The sequence below is a fragment of the Bubalus bubalis genome, chromosome X (genome assembly GCF_019923935.1).
Source record: "Bubalus bubalis isolate 160015118507 breed Murrah chromosome X, NDDB_SH_1, whole genome shotgun sequence".
Lineage (NCBI taxonomy): Eukaryota > Metazoa > Chordata > Mammalia > Artiodactyla > Bovidae > Bubalus > Bubalus bubalis.
The window spans coordinates 122,549,909-122,572,633 of NC_059181.1; the positions used below are offsets into that span (position 1 = coordinate 122,549,909).

Sequence of the window (22,725 nt, forward strand, 5' to 3'; positions counted from 1 at the left end):
AGCTCTAATGAGACACAATTGTTATGATCACTGTGTACATTTAAGGTGTATGTGTTGATTTGATACATGTATATATTGTGAAGTGATTACCACACTAGAGTTCATCACCACACATAGTTACCATTTTGGACAGAGTAAAAACATTCAAGACCTACTTTCTTAGCAACGTTCAAGTATATACCAAAATCTACTTCACTGTAATAACTATATACATTAGATATCCAGAACATATTCATCCTGTAGGTGGAAATTTGTACCCTTTGACCAAAATCGCCCTACTTTTGGCACCCCTCTGGCTACCACCATTCTACTTTCTGCAGCTCCAAGTTTGGCTTAAGATTCCACGTATAAGTAAGATTGTACAGTATTTGTCTTTCTCTTTCTCAGATTTATTTCACTTAGCATGATATCCTCAAGGTCCAGCTGTGTTGTCACAAATGGTAGGATTCCCTACTTTCCATTGACTACATGTGCCTTGTCTTCTTCATCCATTCATATGGATCCACTTCATGTCTTCATAATACTAATTAGCATCCTTTCACTTCAACAGGAAGAACTTTTCTCAGCATTTCTTGGAAGACAGGTCTAGTGGTGATGGACTCCCTCAGCTTTTGTTTTCCTGGAAAAGTACTCATCTGTCCATTTCTGAAGGACAAATTTTCTGGATGAAGTATCCTTGGTTGGCAGTTATTTTTTTCTTTCAGAACTTGAAAAATATCATCCTACCCTCTCCTAGCCTGTAAGGTTTCTGCTGATAGCATCCCACAGATCATATAGGCTTTCTTCACTCTTCATCCTTATCTTCTCCTCTGACTCGATAATTTCAAAGGTCTAGTATTTTAATGCAGATTATTTCTTCTCCTTGACCCATTCTGTTTTTAATACTCTCTATTTCAGTTTTAACTTCATTCATTGTATTCGTAAGTGCCAGAAAATGTTTGGTTCTTTTTATGAGATTTCCATCTCTGTTTAACTCCTCATTTTGTCTGTGTATTATTTTCCTGATTTTACTAAATTTTCTGTTTTATTGTAGCTCATTGAGCTTCCTTAGAAAAGCTATTTTGAATTCTTTATTAGATAAATTGCAGATCTCCATGTCTTTCTTACTATAAGATTATTATGATCCTTTGGAGGTGTCATATTTCCTTCATTTTTCATGTTCCTTGAAATTTTGCATTACTATCTTCACATTTTAAATGGCAGCCACGTTCAACCAATTTTACTGACTGAGGGTGAGAAATACTTTCCATCTGTCCTGCTAGGGATTCTGAGGCTTTCACAGACTTTCTATGGATACACCTGCTCTGCAATTCTGGCTCCCATATATGACAGAATTCATAACCACATATGTCTTTTCTCCATCATGTAACACACAAGGCCAGGTGCTAACAGTGTCTCATTTGATTTCCCAATGGTGGTGCTACTTGTGGTCTCTCCCAGGCCCACAAACTCTGGCTGGCTTTCTGCACAAGCTCACTAGCCCTCTGTGAGAGCTGACGCTCACTGCCTTCAGCAGCAAGCACACACATCCAGCTACAGGATGGAGGAGAGTGCGGCTGAGCACATGGAGCACAGGAGGTGCCTGTGGGCCAGTGGGGGGTCCACAGGCTAAATATCTCTAGGGATCTGTTGGCAGGCTTTTTCATGAAGTCCATGATGTGGTTAGTAGGGTCTGTTTGCGTGTAATGCCCTCTAAGAATCCTATCTGCTGCTCCCTCAGCCTCTTCCTGCCTCCGTCATTCAGCTCACAACTCAGTTCTCTGGATACAGCGAGAGAGAAATGGGCCTCTTTGGGAGCATCCTGTGCTGCTGGGAAATACAGTACCTCATCATATGCTCTCACTTTTCCCTGCATTAGAAATCAAGGGTGAGAAAGTCTCTCTTGGCACTGAGCTGTGCCACCTTGTGGAAGGTGACATGAATAAATCAAACTATTCCTCTTACCCTCTTCAATGCATTCAAACTTGTATAATTTTTGCTCCAATAGCATGCTGGAACTTCTCCACTGGACTTCTGGACTTCCCCCAAGGCTTTCTTGTCTGTGGGTGATTATCTAAAGCAGGTGTTCTCCAGGGGATCCTAGACTGCAGCTGACAGGGGCTGGAGCCAGCTCATAGGCCACTGCAAGGTCCACAGACAGAACGCAGGTCTGTCTGCCCATTACCTGATGCATGGGTGGGTAAAATTCCTCCCAGGTCCCCTGGTATGTGGGGCTGGATCCCACAGCTCCCACAAAGGCACTTCATCCATGTATGGATGCCAAATTGTTCCTGAGACGGGTATACAAACAAATGACATATTATAGGGCCATCTAGCTGATGTGTGAACTCCCATTGTTGTCTTTTTAGCATTTTAAAAATATATTTCTTTATTTCTTTGCCTGAACTGGGTATTAGTTGTAGCAGTTGTGAAACATTAGTTGTGGCATGAAGGATCTGATTTCCTGACCAGGAACAGAACATGAGCGCTGCACTGGGAGTGCACTGATCCTGTCAACTCGCTTTTAATACCAAGATATTGTTATACTAAAATGGCTGTAGAGATATAATTCCTGGACAGTTGTTGGTAAAGTTGGGGCAGACAGGGGAAAATAAGTGATGTATGTTATCCAGAGCTTCCCATAAGCCCTGAGAAGAATTTAATCTGTGGCAGTCTTCCAGGGAGACAGTCTTGGAAATTGGGCATCAGGCCTGGCCCTGTACTATTTAACTTATTCTTGTAGTCTTAATGAAAGCAGAGGGCAAATGAACAACCAGTTTTCTTTTAGAACAACTTGTGTTCAACAGTGAGTGAGATGAAAGGTGAGCATATTTTCAGAGCTCAATCATATTCCATTCATAGCTGCAAGCTACAAATATAAAACTCCTTGGGCTAACTGACATTCTCCCTGACTTGACAAACAGAAATATCTTACTTTTTCTATGAAGAAACTCTGCAACCAAAGCTGCTATGTGGACATAACACATTGCTGCCTGAAAAAGGAGACAATGAAGGAACCGTGAGATTGTGCTCCAGGGGTTTGAGAAGGCTTGGGTTTAGAACAAAGTCATAAGTAGTCACCTCTGAAAAATCTCCATATTTTATATGAATCTTGACCATGCTATCAAGACAGGTTTTCCTGAGCTCTGGGGTACTTGTCTAGGACTTAGCTAAGCTATATTGGAGATCAATTAGCATTTCGGGGTCCTTCTCATGCTCCTTCATTTGAGCCATGGCCATAAGAACAGTATGGATTCTCTTGGTCAAGTCTTTGACTCCTGAGGGAAAAGCAGTTGCCTAATATCAAAACAAACAAAAAAGACATGTTTTTCAATGTTATCTGTGTGCTCTAAGCCTAAGCAGCCCATCCTGGGAATAACATAGAACTTTTACCCCTTGTCAGAAATCTTGGTAGTAGGTTCTTGGTTCTTGGCATGTGGGCATGTCTAAAGAGTTTTAAATTAATTCTTTAAACAATATTCTACTATCTCCAGCTTCAAAAGCACTGAGTTTGATGGTAGTATATTCCTAACACATAAAAGTACAGACTCTGGAGCCAGACTATCTGGTTTTGAACCCCACCTCCTCTGCTGTCAATTCAATGTCAATTAAGGTAATCCATATTCACTTTTGCTGTGTAATTTTAGTTACAATAGTAACTAAAAATTGGTATCTTACTATGTACCAAGCAGAGGCCTGGGCACGTTACATGTTTAAACTTTATAACAACATTATGAATTAAGACTATCATAATTCATTTTACCAATGGGAAAACTGAGATACACAGCAGTTAAGTAGTCTGGCCAAAGTCGTGAAGTTGGTAAGTGGTAGAGACAGGACTGACATCCAGGCAGTTAGGCTACAGAGCCCATGACCTTAGTCATTCTTCCATCGACCCACTACCATATGCATTAACATGAAAACCAATTTCCAATTATGGAAATCAGAGTTTATGAATCACAGAACACTCTGAACAAGCTAAATACATCATTACTTTCTCTTAAAGGGTTGCTTTTGTCTTTAAAAATAGGAAGTTAGAGTTTCCTATTCACCCCACTGGAGTAATCACAATTATATGTCGGGTTCTGAGAAGAGGAGTAGGGACAGGTACAGGCCTTAGGGAGATTTTCTATGTGAATATCACCAAAGGTGGAGAAAATAATTTTCAAGAGAGTCTTCTTTAATGATGACTTTTAAAAATTGTTATTGGTGTGTGTGTGTGTGTGTGTGTGTGTGTATAAAGTCTCTTCATATACATTAATAGAGGTTTCATTTACTGGGAGAAATCTATACCTTTGTTGTAATAGAGTTTATTGGTAATGATTGCCCTACCAGAATAAAACTGTCATTTCACAAATGAGTCATGAAAAAGATTTCCTATCACGGAGGGCTAAAACAGACCTCATTTACTTTGAAAAAGCTGGCAGTCTAACTTTTATATAACATGGAATTAAGGATGATAAAAAATGGAAAATACTCTTAGGGTATGAGTAAAAAATGCTAAAGGACATAAGCTATTTCTGTGCTCATGGGATTAGTTGGAGCATATACTGATTTCCTAAGGAACCAGTAGAACTGGCTGAAAAGTTTGAACTGGCTGAAAAGTTCTACTTTCCCAGCCTTAGAATGGCTGGCACTATTCAGTGTTTTTTGTTTTTTTTTTTTTTTTTCAGTCTAAGCAACATTCCTATAGGAATATGTTTTGGTACAAAGATTCGACACGTCCCCAACATCAAGTATGCTATGACTGCAAACTTTTTTTCCAGATTTTACACAAATTGTCAAATTATGCTGGAAGATGACCTTTCCCAAGAATGGGGACGATTCCTCTGGGAGGAAACATTCTCTATTGGCAAAGGAGTCTTCTTCCCTTCTACATGTACATCACTGAAGAACAGAACCTACTCTCCATACAACAGAACAACAAATAAACTTTTACAACGTTTTAGGTTTTAAATATATAGGTAGGTCTGAGGAGTGGTGGTCAGGGTCATGGGTTTGACCTCAGCCAACGGCTACCTAAGAACGGTAGCCTTGGACATGGGTTTGCCAATGAGTATCTCTGGCAAGCCCCTGTTAACAGATGATTCTTTCATCTCGAATATCATGTAGTAATGAATCCCTTCGGTGCCATTTGTCATCTGCTGACAAAGGATCCAGCAGCTATCAGCAACTCTAGAAAGCGATGTTTTGTGAAATTTCCAACTCAGTGTTTAATTAACCAATCTTATAAATGATAACAACGGTTGAGAAAAAACCCAATTCTTTGTTGAGTAAGTTTAAAATGCAACCCCAGAAAAAATTCAAATCCTATCATAATTAAGTATACACAGTATAGTCGTTCATCCATCCATTCAACTAATACTGAATATTTACTGTGTACCTGGCAGTGTTCTAGGTGCTAGAGCTACAGGGATGAACTAGACAAAGCCTTGACCTCTGAAGCTCACATTCTGTACACTTGATACTATATAAAAGTTGTGAATCCAGTACAGAGTTTTACCTTGAGAAGTGAAACTCCCCTGACAGTGAACATGGTTCTAATTTTTCACTTACAGTGAGAACATACCTTCATAGGTCTGTCACTGTTTGCAAAGTTATTGATAATGAATAAAGACTCCTGAAATCTCGATCCTCCACTTAGTGCTACATCTGCTATCAGCTGGCTTACAGCAATTATTATCTGTGGAAAGAAGAAAACACCATCTTTCAAATATCTTTTTTTTTTCTGTGTATATAATGACAATTTATTTTTTCTTGCTAATTCTTTTTTTTTAATTTAATTTTATTTTTAAACTTTACAATATTGTATTAGCTCCGCCAAACATTGAAAAGAATCCACCACAGGTACACCTTTGCCCCCCATCCTGAACCCCCCTCCCTCCCCCCTCCTCACACCCTCCCCCTGGGTCGTCCCAGTGCACCAGCCCCAAGCATCCAGTATCGTGCCTCAAACCAGGACTGGCGACTCATTTCATACATGATATTATACATGTTTCAATGCCATTTTGAACACATACACATGTTGCTTGTTCTCTTCAATGTACAAACCCATAGGCATTCATACAAAATGCTTCTTTTAAAGATATTAGAGTTCCAAGAAAAGCTACTTTCTTCTTTTTCGAGGGGTTTAAATTTTTCTATTGAAACAGCAATGGTAGGGGCTTCAGAATCTGCCTGCCAACGCTGGAGACATGGGTTCGATTCCTGGTTCGGGAAGATCCACATGCCACAGAGCACTGTGCCACAACTAGTGCGTCTGCACTCAGGAGCCCGTGAGCTATAACTACTGAGCCCACATGCCACGGCTACTGAAGCCTGCGTGTCCTAGAGTCCATGCTCTGCAACACGAGAAGCCACTGCAATGAGAAGCTGGCACACAGCAATGAAGAACAGCCCCTACTCATTGCAAATAGAGAAAAGGCTACACAGCAATGAAGAATCCAGCACAGGTAAAAATAAACAACAAAAAAATTTTTAGCTAAAGACAAAGTCATATCATAAAAAAGAAATATCAACTTCAGTAAAGCTACAAGATACAAACAAACTTAATACAGAGAAATCCCTTGCATTCCTGTACACCAACAATGAAAAATCAGAGAGAAATTAAGGAACAACTCCTTCACTACTTCAACAACAAGAGTAAAAACCTAGGAATAAACCTACCTAAAGGGACAAAAGACTCAAAGGCAAAAAACTATAAGACACTGATGAAAGAAATCAAACACAACACAAATAGATGGAGAGATACTCCATGTTCGTGGATTGGAAAAAAAATCAATGTTGTGAAAATGACCATACCCATACTACCCAAAGCAATCTACAGATGCAATGCAATCCCTATCAAATTACCAATGGCATTTTTCACAGAACTAGAACAAAAAATTTTACAATATGTACGGAAACACAAAAGACCCCCAAATAGCCAAAGCAACCTTGAGAAAGAAAAATGGAGCTAGAGGAATCAACCTTGCTGACTTCTGACTATACTACAAAGCTACAGTAATCAAGACAGTATGGTATTGGCACAAAACCAGAATTATAGATCAATGGAGGTTCCTAGTTTCAAATTTTATTCAGAGTTCTCTTGGTTTGATGTGAAAAATCTTCCAACTTCAGCACAGCTAGACCTGGAACCGTTTTCATAATTAGTGAACTGATACAATGGTAGATACAGGTATCTACCTTCAGTATGTTTGCTAGTTAGTAGTTTTGGCAAAGTTGGGAATAAATGACATTTCTTTGATGATTTCTTATTTCTTTTCACTAGTCTATCTCAGTGTGCTGGACTTCCAACTCCAGTGCCTCAGCTCTCTCCTTTGTTTCTGACTAGGGCCTATCTAAATAGTTTATAGACAGTAGTACATGTTATAGCCTATACATTACATAATGATAACAGTATAATGCCATGTAATGGTGCTTCTAGGCCTCAATGATGGCTCAGCTGTAAAGAATCTGCCTGCAGTGCAGGAGATGTCGGTTTGATCCCAGGGTCAAGAAGATGCCCTGGAAGAAGGCATGGCAAGCCACTCCAGTATTTTTGGCTGGAGAATCCCATGAAGAGAGGAGCCTGGTGATCTATAGTCCATAGGGTCGCAAAGAGTCAGACACAACTGAAGCAACTGAGCATGTATACATGGTGCTTTTAAATCTCTCAGCCTCCCTTTAATGAATGCTTATATGATTCAGGCTAAGGTGTTAGTGGCCAGAAGCTTTACCCCTGGTCCTGATAAGCAAGATGCTGTAGGAGTTGGGTGTAGGCTCTTGAGTCCAACTGACCTAGATTCACACTTTGACTTTATCAATTACGCACTGAATGCCTTTGAGAAAATGAATTAACCCCCTGTGCCTCACTTTCCTTAAAGGCAATATAGGGATAATAACAATACCTATATTATAGAGCGTTGTGAGGATTTAAAAGATCATAATCATAATACTACAAGTTAATCAGTTTATTTAGCACTTAGAACCAGAGCCTGCAATTTATTAATTCATTTCTATTTGAATATAGGACTTGAGACAAATTGATGCTTTAACACAGAAGAATGGACCCTAATAGGGAAATTCAAAAATATCAGCACACTATTTGCAGAAATGCTTTGGAAGAAGGTGGTATTCAAGTGACATCTCTATGAAAGCAAGTATTAGACACCCTAACATATAATGCTAGACCTAGTATCCAAAAATAACTAGATACAACATTTTACAGAAAGCATATACTTCTATCAGAGTTTCACATCTCTCATGACGTTTCTAAAAAGCTACTTATGGCCGTTTCTTTATTTATAACCCAGTCTCCAACAAACAAATGCAATGGGACTGACCGTGGCAGGACAGATAGAAATATGACCAAGCATTTCCCATATTACAAAGAGGGCAACTGAGCCAAGAACTCCCAACAGTGTTTCAGTTCACACCTGTTTCATCACATAAGCAAAAAATTATGGAGATGTTGAATAACAACTGCCATATACTAAGTGTCTATTATGAGCTAGGCATTTTGTGCCTGGCACTACACACACTTTATTTTTAACCCTCATTATAAACCCCACAAGCTAAAACATACTTGGCCTCATTTTACAGATGAGGCAAATAGTTAAGACAAACTGAGTAACTTCCCTGCCACCGCTGCTGCTGCTAAGTCGCTTCAGTCGTGTCCGACTCTGTGCAACTCCATAGACGGCAGCCCACCAGGCTCCCCCGTCCCTGGGACTCTCCAGGCAAGAACACAAGAGTGGGTTACCATTTCCTTCTCCAATGCGTGAAAGTATACCTGTGGTGGATTCATTTCGAAATTTGGCAAAACTAATACAATATTGTAAAGTTTAAAAATAAAATAAAATTAAAAAAAAAAAAAAGAAAGAAAATGAAAAGTGAAAGTAAAGCCACTCAGTCATGTCTGACTCTTAGAGTCCCCATGGACTGCAGCCCACCGGGCTCCTCCATCCATGGGATTTTCCAGGCAAGAGTACTGCAGTGGGGTGCCATTGCCTTCTCCGGAGTAACTTCCTTAGAGTCACATATTAAGTAAGTAGCTAAGCTATGATTTAAATCCAGGTAGCTATGTTTCCAAAGTCCATGTTTTCCACTAAACTTTGAGACTTCACTCATTTCTTAACAAACTGTGCATGCCAGAACATGATAAAACACAAGTAACTTCATTTGTTACTTAATCATCTCTTTAATACTCACCATAACCATATGAGGTAGGTATGGATATTTACCACTGTTTTACTTATGAAGCATCTGAGGTACTGAGAGACTAAAGAAGTCCTTGCTAAGGTCACACAGTATGTGATACTTGTGGGATCTGAAAACTATGCTCTTAATATCTCTGTTCTCAAGCTGTGTTGTCCAGTAGAAATAGGATATGAGTCACATGTGTAATATTGAATTGTCTAGCAGCCACATTAAAAAGTAAAACAACACAAGGGAATTTTGATTTATTTTACTTAAACCAATATATCCAAAATATCATTTCAACATATAGTCAATATAAAGCAATTGAGATACTTTATTTCTTTGCACTAAATGTTCCAAATTCAATATGTCCTGAATTGAGACTAGGCACATTTCAAGTACTAGATGGCCTCCTGTGGCTAATAGCTTTGTATTAGACTGGGGAGCTCTAGATCTTAATGTAGAGAGGCTAAAGATTGAACAGAAGAAAGAGAAGCTTCGGTTTTCACTGACCTGCAGATGTGTCCTTGAAAAGGTTTTCCTTTTGGTGTACTCAAAGTTGTTCCTCATCAGAAGATACAAAAGCACACAGGCTTCATTCCTGGTTGAGCTAATCTTTGACATGCAGCACTTTAAAACCTCATAGCAAAATGCAGCACACATGTTTACCCTTCCTTTGAAAAAGGCTGAGGGAAACTAAACAATAGGAAAAACATAAATAATTATCTGAAAAACCATAAAACAGAAATCAATCAGCTATCAAGTGCCTACAGTATTCTCCCTAAAACTAAGCTAGGTGCCTTGAGGATACAAAATCAACATAAGATTAGGGCACCCCTCTGGAGAACCCAGCTAGATAAAAACATAAAGACCAGCATATATTAATGAATGACTGAAATGATGACTCATTTCATGAGGATGGTCTCAATTTGGGCCATAATAATGGGAAGGCCAATCTGCATTACTTACTCTTTTGCTTTATATTTAAACAGTTCCTTATATTATAAACTTTCAAATGCTGCGAAAATTATATCTATTCAGCAAATAAAGTTGATCTTTTAACAAAATGGAGCATAGATGAAGTGTAGACACACAAACATAAACACGTGCATCCTCTAGTCATAAACAGTGCTGAGTAAAATACAGGTTGGCATAGAAAAATTACACAAGTGACTATCTAATCCTCAAAACAGGCAAGGGACTGCTACTTTTGGAATGTATTGAGTCTGCTTTGTGGAATATAAGCTGTACATAGAACATAGGCTTATTGCAAACTTCCATGCTTACATGTCTCAGCAACTGAGTACTAAGCTGTTCCAGGGTACACAATGGATTTTTTCAGGGACTGTGAAGCTAGATTCTTTCAAAATCATTCTCAGGAATATTGGATTTAAACCCATATTATAGGAATCAATGTAAGGCTATGGCCTAATTTCAATATTATTTCTTAGAAATATTGAATTTAAGCCATATTATAGGAATCTATCTTCTTTTTATCACCTTAACACTAAGTACAATGCTTCTTACTGTTTATGTGTCTTCATCTATTAATGCTGCTGCTCCTGCTAAGTCGCTTCAGTCCTGTCCGACTCTGTGAGACCCCATAGACGGCAGCCCACCAGGCTTCCCATCCCTGGGATTCTCCAGGCAAGAACACTTTGCCATTTCCTTCTCCAATGCATGAAAGTGAAAGGGAAGTCGCTCCGTCGTGTCTGACGCTAGCGACGCCATGGACTGCAGCCTACCAGGCTCCTCCATCCATGGGATTTTCTAGGCAAAAGTACTGGAGTGGGGTGCCATTGCCTTCTCCCATCTATTAATGAACATTTAATAAATGTATTGTAGCTGCCATTGAAAAAAATCTCATTAATGGTTTCAGCAGATTAAATAAATCTTGTTGGGCAAGATACTCTTGTATGAAAATACAGGAAGGGAAGGCACAGCAGTAGAGTAGTTAATCTGCTATAGGAAGTCTTCTATCTGTCACTTCTCTGAGTGGGCAATGACCAAAATTATCAATGACCTTGTAATGCCAATTCCAATGGACTCCCTTTCCACCTTATCTTAATAAGCCACTCTGTATTGCATAATAATCCTGATACTCTCTTCTCCTTTGGCTTCTTTCTTGCCTGTCTTCCTATTTCTGTGACTGCTCCCTTTCATCTCCTCCACAGACTCCTCTTCCAACCCCTTCTATGTTGCTTTTCTCCAACATACTGCTCTTAACTTTTTGTTGTTGTTCTTGCTCTTCCAGAGGAACTTAAACCACTCCCGTGGCTCCAACTGCCACTGGTATGCTGATGAGCTCCCTAACTCACTCCTTTCCAACTAAATTGAACTTTCAGTCCCTAGAATTTCAAGCTCTATCCCTTCTCCCTAAAATGTTTTTCCTTGAGCTTTTCAAAAGGCTGGCCCCTTTTCATATTTCAGGTCTCATTTTAGAAGTGACAAACCCAGATTCCAACTATATGACATTCTGGAAAAGCAAGACTGGGGAGGCAGTAAAAAGACTGTAGATTTCCAGGGGGTGGTGGGGAGGGGAGTGGAGAGTTGATGGAGATTTTTAGGGCAGTTAAAATACTTTGTTTGATACTAAGCAGGGTACATGCCACTTGTCCAAACCCATGGGATGTGCCCCAAGAATGAGCCTTAATGCAAACTGTGCACCTTGTTGTTTAGCTGCTAAGTCGTGTCTGATTCTTTTGCGACCACATGGGCTTTAGCCTGCCAGGCTTCTTTGTCCATGGGCTTTCCCAGGCAAGAATACTGGAGTCGGTAGCCATTGCCTTCTCCAGGGGATCTTCCAAGCCCAGGGATCGAACCTGCATCTCCTGCATTGGCAGGCGAGTTGTTTTTACCACGGAGCCACCAGGAAAGCCCACGTGCAAGATTATTATGTATCAGTGTAAGTTCATCAGTTGTAATGAATGCAGCACTCTGCTGGCAGATGTTGATAATGGGGGAGACTGTATGTATCTATGTGGGAGTGGGAATATATAGGAAATTACTGTAGTTCCCATTGGATTTTGCTGTGAATTTAAAACTGGTTTCAAAACATAAAGTCTTAAGTTAGAAAGTTAAAATATACAAATAAGTGACAAACCCATCAAAAGTAGCTCCCACAAATCATTATCTTCTATCTCAGCACCTTGTTTCCTTCCAAGAACTTGTTCCAATTTCTATTTTATTTACTTACTTACTTTCTATCTCCCTCTCACCACTGAAAGCTTCATGAGAGCAGAGATTATGCTTCTGTACTGCATTTAAGGAGATTTTCTCCTCCCTGCAACAATTTTCTTAATAAAAATCTAATTATGTCATTTTCATGCTCCGTGACACCTAAAACATGAAATCCAACTCCTAGACATGAGGACACAATCATCTGGTCCCCATTGACCTCTTCAAGTCTATCTCAGTTGCTGAGTCCAAACTAAATCCTAACTTGAGTGCTGCAGAGAAATGTTGCTCAATTAGTATTTCCTGTCCTTCCATTTACCCTCAGTTCTCTGTAGGCTTCCTTTATCCTAATGGTATTTCTGATGCTCATCAATGTGTGCTTTCCTCTACTGGACAATAAGTCTTCACACTGTATCCTTGACACAAAGTCTAACACCAGGAATTACACATCCAGTCACTGTTTGTTAAATGAGTTATTTCTGAATCACTTTCTCTTAGTTTCTTGTCAAAACTGAACTCAGTTTTTCATTTACTTCTTTATTCACAAAATTGCATTAAAGAATGGCAATTTAAAAATAGATTCCTTAAAAAACTGAAAATAGAACTGCCTTATGATCCAGCAATCCCACTGCTGGGCATACACGCTGAGGAAACCAGAAGGGAAAGAGACACGTGTATCCCAATGTTCATCGCAGCACTGTTTATAATAGCCAGGACATGGAAGCAACCTAGATGTCCATCAGCAGATGAATGGATAAGAAAGCAGTGGTACATATACACAATGGAGTACTACTCAGCCATAAAAAAGAACACAGTTGAATCAGTTCTAATGAGGTGGATGAAACTGGAGCCTATTATACCAGAGTGAAGTAAGCCAGAAAGAAAAACACCAATACAGTAGACTAACGCATATATATGGAATTTAGAAAGATGATAACAATAACCCTGTGTACGAGACAGCAAAAGAGACACTGATGTATAGAACAGTCTTATGGACTCTGTTGGAGAGGGAGAGGGTGGGAAGATTTGGGAGAATGTCATTGAAACATGTGTAATATCATGTATGAAACGAGTTATCAGTCCAGGTTCAATGCATGATACTGGATGCTTGGGGCTGGTGCACTGGGACGACCCAGAGGGATGGTGTGGGGAGAGAGGAGGGAGGAGGGTTCAGGATGGGGAACACATGTATACCTGTGGAGGATTTGTTTTGATGTTTGGCAAAACTAATACAGTGTTTCAGGTTTAAAATTAAAATAAAATAAAATATAATAAAAAATAAAAATAAACCTTCAAAATCAACTACTTTCTCTGTCCATTTACGACAATAAGTTGCCATACAAGTAATGACAAAAAAGTTGCTCAGCTAGCCTATTCCACAAATCAGTTAACTGAATTTCTCTTGCTGGAGTTATACATACCAGGGTGGAGGCCTAGACTGTGCCTTTCCATAACTTTAGCTTCATTTTGGTTTCTGATGCTTTTAATTCTTTTTAAAAATCTATCAAAAATAGAGCAGAAATAAATCCTTGCTATCTGTTTGAGTCATATTTATTCCTAAAAGCCTAGTCTGAAGTTTTAGTTTACATGAGGTAAATGGCCTGAAAATTTGGAGTCCCCAGATACAATTAGCCCTGAAAGGAAGGGTTCATTCATCTGAACATGTATTGAGTACCTACCACTTGCAAGAGATCATACAAGGCCCGGGGACTTTATAAGTGGTCTCTGCTTTCAAAGTGCTTATACATGGCCACACTCACAGCTTACATATCTTCAGCATGATAATACTTTAAGTACTTTAAAAAGAAGCCAAAGAGAAGAAAGAGTGGCAATTGGTAATATTTAAATGATACTCCCCAAAGCAGCCTACTGAACAACAACAACAACAAAAAAGGTATATTACATGATGAAATTAAAAGCACGTGCTGATTTTAGGGAATCAGTAGTCAGGTCCTCTTTCTTTAGTTTGCTGTTCTGTATTAATGTTTACAAAGGCAGGATTTACTGGTTTCACCATCTGAGGTTTGGAGACCCTACTCCCCCGATCTTTCTTACCATGAAGCAAGGCCACTTGAAGCCACAAAGATTTCTTCCCTACCTAATTACTGAATGCTCACAGTGAGGCAAAGGTATGTTTCAGCGACACTTTAGACTGCCCATTTTTAAGAAAAGCAAGATGAATATCAAATAGTTTTTTCATTAATGGGTTGTGGCCCCCATTATTTAAAAGTTGACTCTACAAAACATTAAAAAAATGTTTTTTTGCAGACATAGTTTATGCTGCTCTCCCGAAAATGAGAGAACAGGCTTTACCAATAACTGTTCATCATACCACTGCTTGAAAAATAACAATAAGACGCTTCAGTTCAGTTCAGTTCTGTCACTCACTCATGTCCGACTCTTTGCGACCCCATGAATCACAGCACGCCAGGCCTCCCTGTCCATCACCAACTCCCAGAGTTCACTCAGACTCACATCCATCGAGTCAGTGATGCCATCCAGCCATCTCATCCTCTGTCATCCCCTTGTTCTCCTGCCGCCAATCCCTCCCAGCGTCAGAATCTTTTCCAATTAGTCAACTCTTCACATGAGGTGGTCAAAGTACTGGAGTTTCAGCTTTAGCATCATTCCTTCCAAAGACATCCCAGGGCTGATCTCCTTCAAAATGGACTGGTTGGATCTCCTTGCAGTCGAAGGGACTCTCAAGAGTCTTCTCCAAAGCCACAGTTCAACAGCATCAATTCTTTGGTGCTCAGCTTTCTTCACAGTCCAACTCTCACATCCATACATGACCACTGGAAAAACCATAGCCTTGACTAGACGGACCTTTGTTGGCAAAGTAATGTCTCTGCGTTTCAGTATGTTCTCCAGGTTGGTCATAACTTTCCTTCCAAGGAGTAAGCATCTTTTAATTTCATGGCTGTAGTCACCATCTGCAGTGATTTTGGAGCCCCCAAAAATAAAGTCTGACACTGTTTCACCATCTATTTCCCATGAAGTGATGGGACCAGATGCCATGATCTTAGTTTTCTGAATGTTGAGCTTTAAGACGCTTAACATAATCTAAAATCATTTGTGCCATCTTTCAACTTGGAAATCACAAAATACTATATAAATTACATCCATTCTTAACCGCATAATTTTACATAGAAGAAAAAAATGCTTTTTTCATTATAACACAGCCAATACAGAACTAGTATGGGAAGTATATTTTCTATTGACATAACCATATTGCTTCTCAATTAAGAAATCAGTAAATTAAAAATGGATACAAGATAACTACTTTTTGCATTTCTCTGACAGAAACAAAGTAATGTAAGAATGAAGGAAATCATTAATTCTGTTTTAAAAAGTCTATTATCTAATTTGCTTTTAAATGTATGTTTAGTACATGTTTAGCCACTGGTGACAAATTAAACCCTCTATGAGTAGAGAAAATAACAAGTATCACAATTGAAAGACTACACAAACTGCTTGAAGGTTCCCTAGATACTAGTCAGAAATAGGCTGCAGAATCTCTTTATGAAGTATTACATTTGTTCGGATTAATGTGCAACCCAAATTCATTTTTTATTATGCCAGGAAATAAGACATTTGATTTCAAAGTTTGCACTGTATTCCTTCCTCCTATTCAGATACTCCTTCTTTATTTAACATACCTCTCTTGGTAGATGACAGGTACTATCCTAAGTGCTTTACAAATATTAACTCACTTTTTTTATTGTGGGACTGGAGGAGGAAAGGGGGACTGCAGATGGGCACCAAAGATCTTTTGGAGATGATGGAATGACTGGATTGTAATGATTGCACAGCTTTGTAAACTTACTAAAATAGAGCTATAAAAGAAGCTAGGATTTGTAGAGAAATATCCATTGTTTTGTGACCCTTTCTGTTCAGAAAAAAAATGCATTGTTAATGTCTCCAACCTTGCTCTCCTACATGTTGAGAAACAAATTAGCAGATTACAACTTGGCCATAAGTAAAAACAAACACCAAAATAGAAGATGGTTATTTTGAGGCCCTATCCTGCCATCTTCTTTGTCTGCTGACTTCCCAATTAAAGTACTTTCCTTGCCTCAACACATCATTTTTCAGATTTATTGACCTGTCTTGTGGCAAGTAGAGTGAGCTTGGACTCGATTATCAAGCAGACCCAAAACGTGCTGGCTACCAATAGACTCTTCCCACAGTGCTTCTTCATCCCATATGGACTCCTACAAGGGCAATGAGCATCAGGGCATCCTCTGAACTTGATCTGGTCAGCTTCAAAACAACCAAAGACATCTTCCCCTTGCCATGTGTATGAAGAATCTCAAGCTCACTGTCATCATCATCATCATCATCATCATCATATCAGTCAAATAGCCATTACATTTTAAGAAATGATAGTTCGAATGGAGAACAAGATGGCAGAAGAGTAGGTGGACGAGGAGTACATCTCCCTCCATGGATACATCAGGAATACACCTTCAGACACAGAAGTGCATGCAGAACTCCAGCTGAGAGTCAACAGGAGTACCTGACCAGCAGAAAAGAATATATAGAACCACGCAAAAACTCAGTAGGATGAAGGAACTAGGGGGAGAAACAGGAGTGTTACTAAGACTGGACATGCCCTTGGCAGTTGGGGGGAACTGAAGCAGGGGTGTGATCCCCACATTGGGGCAATTGTCTGAGTCAGAGGAGAAACATTTAAGGCTGAGGGTGAAACAGCTGGTCTATGGCAGCCTAAATGGAATGAGAATCAGACAGTCCTTGCTGCAGCCATATATACCCCGGACAGGGACGCAGTCCCCTAGAAGGCTAAGCAGCTGGGAGCTGGAGCGTAGGGATTGTGAAGCATTCCCAGGGTGAGGGCTGCTGTTGACTGCAGAGAGATGGACCAAGGGGGTGTGAGCGAGGAGACTGTGGTGGGAAATGCCTGTGGAGGAAAGCCAGGGAGCCATGGAAGCAAGGTGATAGTGCTGAGTCATGCATAGGGGATGAAGCCATCACATAGCCTCTCTCCCTACAGGCCTGGATCGGCTGCTGAACAATAGAGAGGCTGGCCCATAAGGTGGCTGATGCACAGAACTACAGAGTAGGACCCCATCCAGGGTGCCCGTTTAAGTGCCTGACACACCAATCTATACAATAAGACCCCAGCCAGGGAGGCCCTCTATGTGCCTGATGTGTGGAACAACAGAGAAGGACCCCAGGCAAGCAGGCCCTCTAAGTGCCTGAATGGGCAGAGCTATGGAGAAAGAGTAGCCAAAGAGGTCTTCTGATCACCAGGTACCAGAGGCTTGAAAAAAAGACTCTGATAGGGCCATAAATTCTGCGGCTGAGACAGTCCATGTCCTTGCACCCTTGGTGCCACCAGGGTCCCCGCAACCCGAGTAGCTACATATTCTTCACACTCAACCCTCACTGGGGCAGAGCTACCACAAGCAAAAAAAAAAAAAAAAAAAAAAAGTCTTCAGTCTATGCATGTGGGATCACTTAAGTTGTTTCCAGCTCTTTGCAACCCTGTGGGCTGTGGCCTGCCAGGCTTCTCTGTTGGGGGGTTCTCCAGAGAAGAATATTTGAGTGTATTGGCCAATACTGGTTGCCATATCCTTCTATAGCACTATATTTCCTGCTGCCCTAGCCACCAACTCCCTTGAATACCTGGTGCTGCCAGAACTCCTGCAACCCAAGCAGCTGCACTACCTCCACAACTGGTCCTCACTGGGGCAGAACCCAAATCCTCCAAGGCAGCCTCAGGAGCATGCCTCAGGAGCAAACCCCAGTGGACGACCCACATGCACAGGTGGAAATAAAACCACAATAGAAACCAGGGCCGAACCAAAACCTTCCCACCAGCTATACAAGCTGAAGACTAAATCCACACGATTTACTAGGCAAACTCTGTCCACAGAATATATAAAAGGACAATGAGAGCTCCCACACACACACAAAAATGCACTAGTTCTGATAGCTGTGTACATTGGAGGCAAGAACACACAGGAGTAGGACCAGATTAGAATCTGAGCTACCTCCCCAGCAGGTGCAGAAACCAGCACGGTGTTGGGGGGCACCCTAGGGAGGTGAGGTGGACTGTGACTCCCAGCAAGGAAAAGGACTCTGACAGCAGTGGCTCAAGAGAAACATTTATTAATCTTATGTTTTGACTTGTTCTGGAGTTTCTTTTAGATTTTTTTCTTTTCTTTTCCTTTTTTATTCCTCCACACCCCCCCCCGCCCCGCCCCCCTCTGTTGCAGTTTTGGATTTTATTGGCACTGTGAAATTTAATTAAACTTTTGTGTTTTTTTTTTTTTTTTCAATAACACCTTTTGTTGTTATATAACACCTTTGCTTCTATGTTGGGCTTTTGCAGTCCTGTGAAGTTTTCCTTTTCTCTTTTCTCTTTAATTTTAATTTTTTAAACCTATTCTTATTTTTCCTAAAATTATTCCTTTATTTGCTTTTCCTAAAGTTCTTCTCCCTTTGCAGTTAATCTTTAACGTATATAAATCTTCTTTATCTACCTCTATTTAATTTTGTATATCTAGTTTTTCTTTCCTTCCCTCTCAACATATGTGTTAGCTATGTTTTCATTGGTTTTTCCCCACTTGAAACCTTGTTTTAGTTTTGTTCTGCAGTTTTTGCTTTCGTTTTTCTTTTCTTTTTAATTTTTTAAAGCTATTTTATGTATTTATTTATTTTTAAAATTTATTTATTTCACTGGGAGGCTAATTAATTTATAATATTGTAGTGGTTTTGCCATACATTGACATGAATCAGCCATGGGTGTACATGTGTTCCAAGTTTTTTTCTTCACTGTTACATAAATTTTTGATTTCCTTTGTTTGACGGGCCAATATATTGTACTTTGTTTTTGTTGGACTGTTTTGATTTTGCTTATCAGTGTACATGTATATGTGTATATTCCATTATTTTAATTAATATTTGCCTGATTTTGTAACTGCCATTTGTCTGAGGTTCATCTTTGGTTGCTCATTCTTGGACATTTGTTTTAATCTAACTTAATGCCATAAGCTGCTTATTTAACTTCCATGCAGAGTACATCATGAGAACCGCTGGGCTGGAAGAAGCACAAGCTGGAATCAAGATTGCCTTGGGAAATATCAACAACCTCCGATATGCAGATGACACCACCCTTATGGCAGAAAGTGAAGAGGAACTCAAAAGCCTCTTGATGAAAGTGAAAGAGGAGAGTGAAAAAGTTGGCTTAAAGCTCAACATTCAGAAAACAAAGATCATGGCTTCTGGTCCTATCACTTCATGGCAAATAGATGGGGAAAAAGTGGAAACAGTGTCAGACTTTATTTTTTGGGGGCTCCAAAATCACTGCAGATGGTGACTGCAGCCATGAAATTAAAAGACACTTACTCCTTGGAAGGAAAGTTATGACCAACCTAGATAGCATATTCAAAAGCAGAGACATTACTTTGCAAACAAAGGTCCATCCAGTCAAGGCTATGGTTTTTCCAGTGGTCAAGTATGGATGTGAGAGTTGGACTGTGAAGAAGGCTGAGTGCCGAAAAATTGATATTTTGAACTGTGGTGTTGGAGGAGACTCTTGAGAGTCTCTTGGACTGCAAGGAAATCCAACCAGTCCATTCTGAAGGAGATCAGCCCTGGGATTTCTTTGGAAGGAATGATGCTAAAGCTGAAACTCTGTACTTTGGCCACCTCATGCAAAGAGTTGACTCATTGGAAAAGACTCTGATGCTGGGAGGGATTGGGGGCAGGAGGAGAAGGGGATGACAGAGGATGAGATGGCTGGATGGCATCACTAACTCGATGGACGTGAGTCTGAGTGAACTCCAGGGGTTGGTGATGGACAGGGAGGCCTGGAGTGCTGCGATTCATGGGGTCGCAAAGAGTCGGACACGACTAAGCGACTGAACTGAACTGAACTGAACTGAATGCCATAACAAATCACTTGTGGAATCTTCACTCCTTACTAGAGATTAAGACCTTAGCCTTTGGAGTGGGAGCACTGACTCCAAGACCCTAGACAACCAGAGAACTAACCCTAGGGAGTATCAAATGGTGAGAAATGCCACAAAGGAAAGCACTTGAATACAAGACCCAGCATCACCCAACCATTAGTAACACACTGTGCAGGATGCTTCATCCACACAAACAAAACAAAACTACAAACCAAATCAGCAGCAGCAGGATTCCAACCTCATTCAGTCTTGCCCAAGAGAGGAAAAACAAACAAACAAAAAAATGCTCAGCACAAATTTCACCCTATATGAAGATTACACAAACCACTCGACCAACTTTAGGAGGGCAGACCAAAAGGAAGAAAGAACTCAACCTTGAAGCCTGGGAAAAGCAGACCTCAAACACCATAAGTTGAAAAGAAAATAATGAAAAGGCAGAGAAATAATGCACAGATGAAGGAACAAACTAGAAACACTGAGAGTCCAAATAAACGAAGAGGAAATAGGCAAACTACCTGAAAAAGAATTCAGAATAATGATACTAAAGATGAACAAAAACCTTGAGAACAGAATGGAGAAAATGAAAGAATCAACAAACAAAGACCTAGAAGAATTAAAGAAGAAATATACAGAGATGAATGACACAATTACTGAAATTAAAAATACTCTAGAAGGAATTAAGAGCAGAATATCTGAAGCAGAAGAAGGGATCAGTTAGCTGGAAGATAAAGTGGTGGAAATAACTGCTGAAGAGCAGAATAAAGTAAAAAGAATGAAAAGAACTGAGGATAGTCTCAGAGTCCTCTGGGACATTATTAAATGCACCAACATTAGAATTATGGGGGTCCCAGAAGAAGAGAAAAAGAAAGGGTATGAGAAAAGTTTTTAAGAGATTATAATTGAAACTTTCCCCAACATGGCAAAGGAAATGGCCAATCAAGTCCAAGAGGTCAAAGAGTCCCATACAGGATAAACCCAAGGAGAAACATGCCAAGACACATATGATTCAAACTAACAAAGACTAAACACAAAGAAAGAATATTAAAAGCAGCAAGGGAGAAGCAACAAGCAACATACAGGGAAACCCCGTACGTTGAACAGCTGATCTTTCACCAGAAACTGTGCAGGCCAGAAGGGAATGGCACAATGTATTTAAAGTACTGTGCAGGGAGCCACCACGGGAGATCCCACCCATGACAAAGGTCATGCGGAGAGGACCTGGCAGGCAAAGGCGGAACAGGACTCAAGGGACTCTGTGGACCTGCTCGAGCATCAACCCCGAAACCAAAACCTGTCTGTCTACTGTTTATTATATTATGCCTTTCACCAACTCTTCTGACATTTACAGGGGGCTATCCCCGACCACCTTTCTCTGAAAAAAATCAACTTAGAGCTCTAGTTAATGAGTCTCCTGGGCTTGAAAGGAGCATTTTTACTTTAACCCCCCTGTTACTATTTTAGCTTGCTTGGCAGGTTTATCCACACGCTTGCAACTAAAGCACATGATTGTTCACAACACCCCAAGCATAACCTTCGAGCCATAAAAAAGCTTTATTAGAATAATACAGCATTGTTGAGCCAATGTTTGTTACTGAGTTTCCTTGTCCTTTACCCAATGTGTGCCTGGGAGTGCATTAGCAAGTATAGTTGGTATGCAAGAAAAACAAGCAGTAGCCTTGGCATTAGCAACATAAGACCCTTGAGTTAATAAGTTCTTTCTTTGTTGTAACCCATTGCACCTTTGCTCCACAAGAATGTAGCTCTGTTTCCTGAGGGGGACTGCAGACTGGAAAGATGAAGGGAAAGCAGGGTTTCTGGGTGACCAACCTTTATCAAGAAAGAGTTACAAAATGTTAACAGGCCACAGGGCCAGAGGATGATGTATACAACATAAGACCCTTGTTTATGAAAAGCTATGCAGAAAATGTCCTGGTTTTGATAAAGGTGAAACTGATGTAATGTTGAGCTGACTCTGTGACTTTGTATCTTTCACTTCTGGAAATGTGTAACGTAGGGTATAAAAGCTCCTTTTGAAAATAAAGCTGCAGACCCGGCTTCATCAGAGCTTGGTCTCCCCGTGTCATTCTTTTTTTCCTTTTCTCTCCTTTTCTCTCTCTGTTCTTCTTTCAGGATGACTACTTGGAGCACAGGGGCTCATTGTTCACTTTTTTGCCTGGGCTTCTAAGACCCAAACGGGAAGGCGCCCTGCGTCTTCACCGGGGAGAGGACGTAGTGCGTCCTCACCCCACCGAGAGGTCTCCTACGGCCTCTGTGAACAGAGCAAGTTCTGTGTCAGGAACTTTATTGGCTTTCTGTGTAAACCAAGGAAGATCAAGCCTCTTTCTCTCCTCTTTACTTTCCTTATCGCCGATGCCATCATCCTGAGGGAATCCCTGGATCCAACTGGGGCTGGACCCCGGTAGTACTGAAACGGAAAAATCTACAACCA

At 40.3% G+C, this 22,725-nt stretch overlaps 1 protein-coding gene across 8 annotated transcripts in view; it reads right to left on the reverse strand.

The window, feature by feature from the left end:
* The window catches only part of LOC112582053 (dedicator of cytokinesis protein 11-like), a 61,117-nt gene that overhangs the window by 28,104 nt on the left and 10,288 nt on the right, over window positions 1–22,725 (reverse strand). For all 8 annotated transcript variants that reach the window (XM_044936930.2, XM_045164577.1, XM_044936931.2 and 5 more), the window contains 3 exons: window positions 14,016–14,572; window positions 9,673–9,855; window positions 5,549–5,662 (listed from right to left, as the gene is read on the reverse strand). In XM_044936930.2, the coding sequence (XP_044792865.1) occupies window positions 5,549–5,662; window positions 9,673–9,822 (264 nt within the window). In that variant the 5' untranslated portion in view covers window positions 9,823–9,855; window positions 14,016–14,572. The remainder of the gene's footprint in view (window positions 1–5,548; window positions 5,663–9,672; window positions 9,856–14,015; window positions 14,573–22,725) is intronic.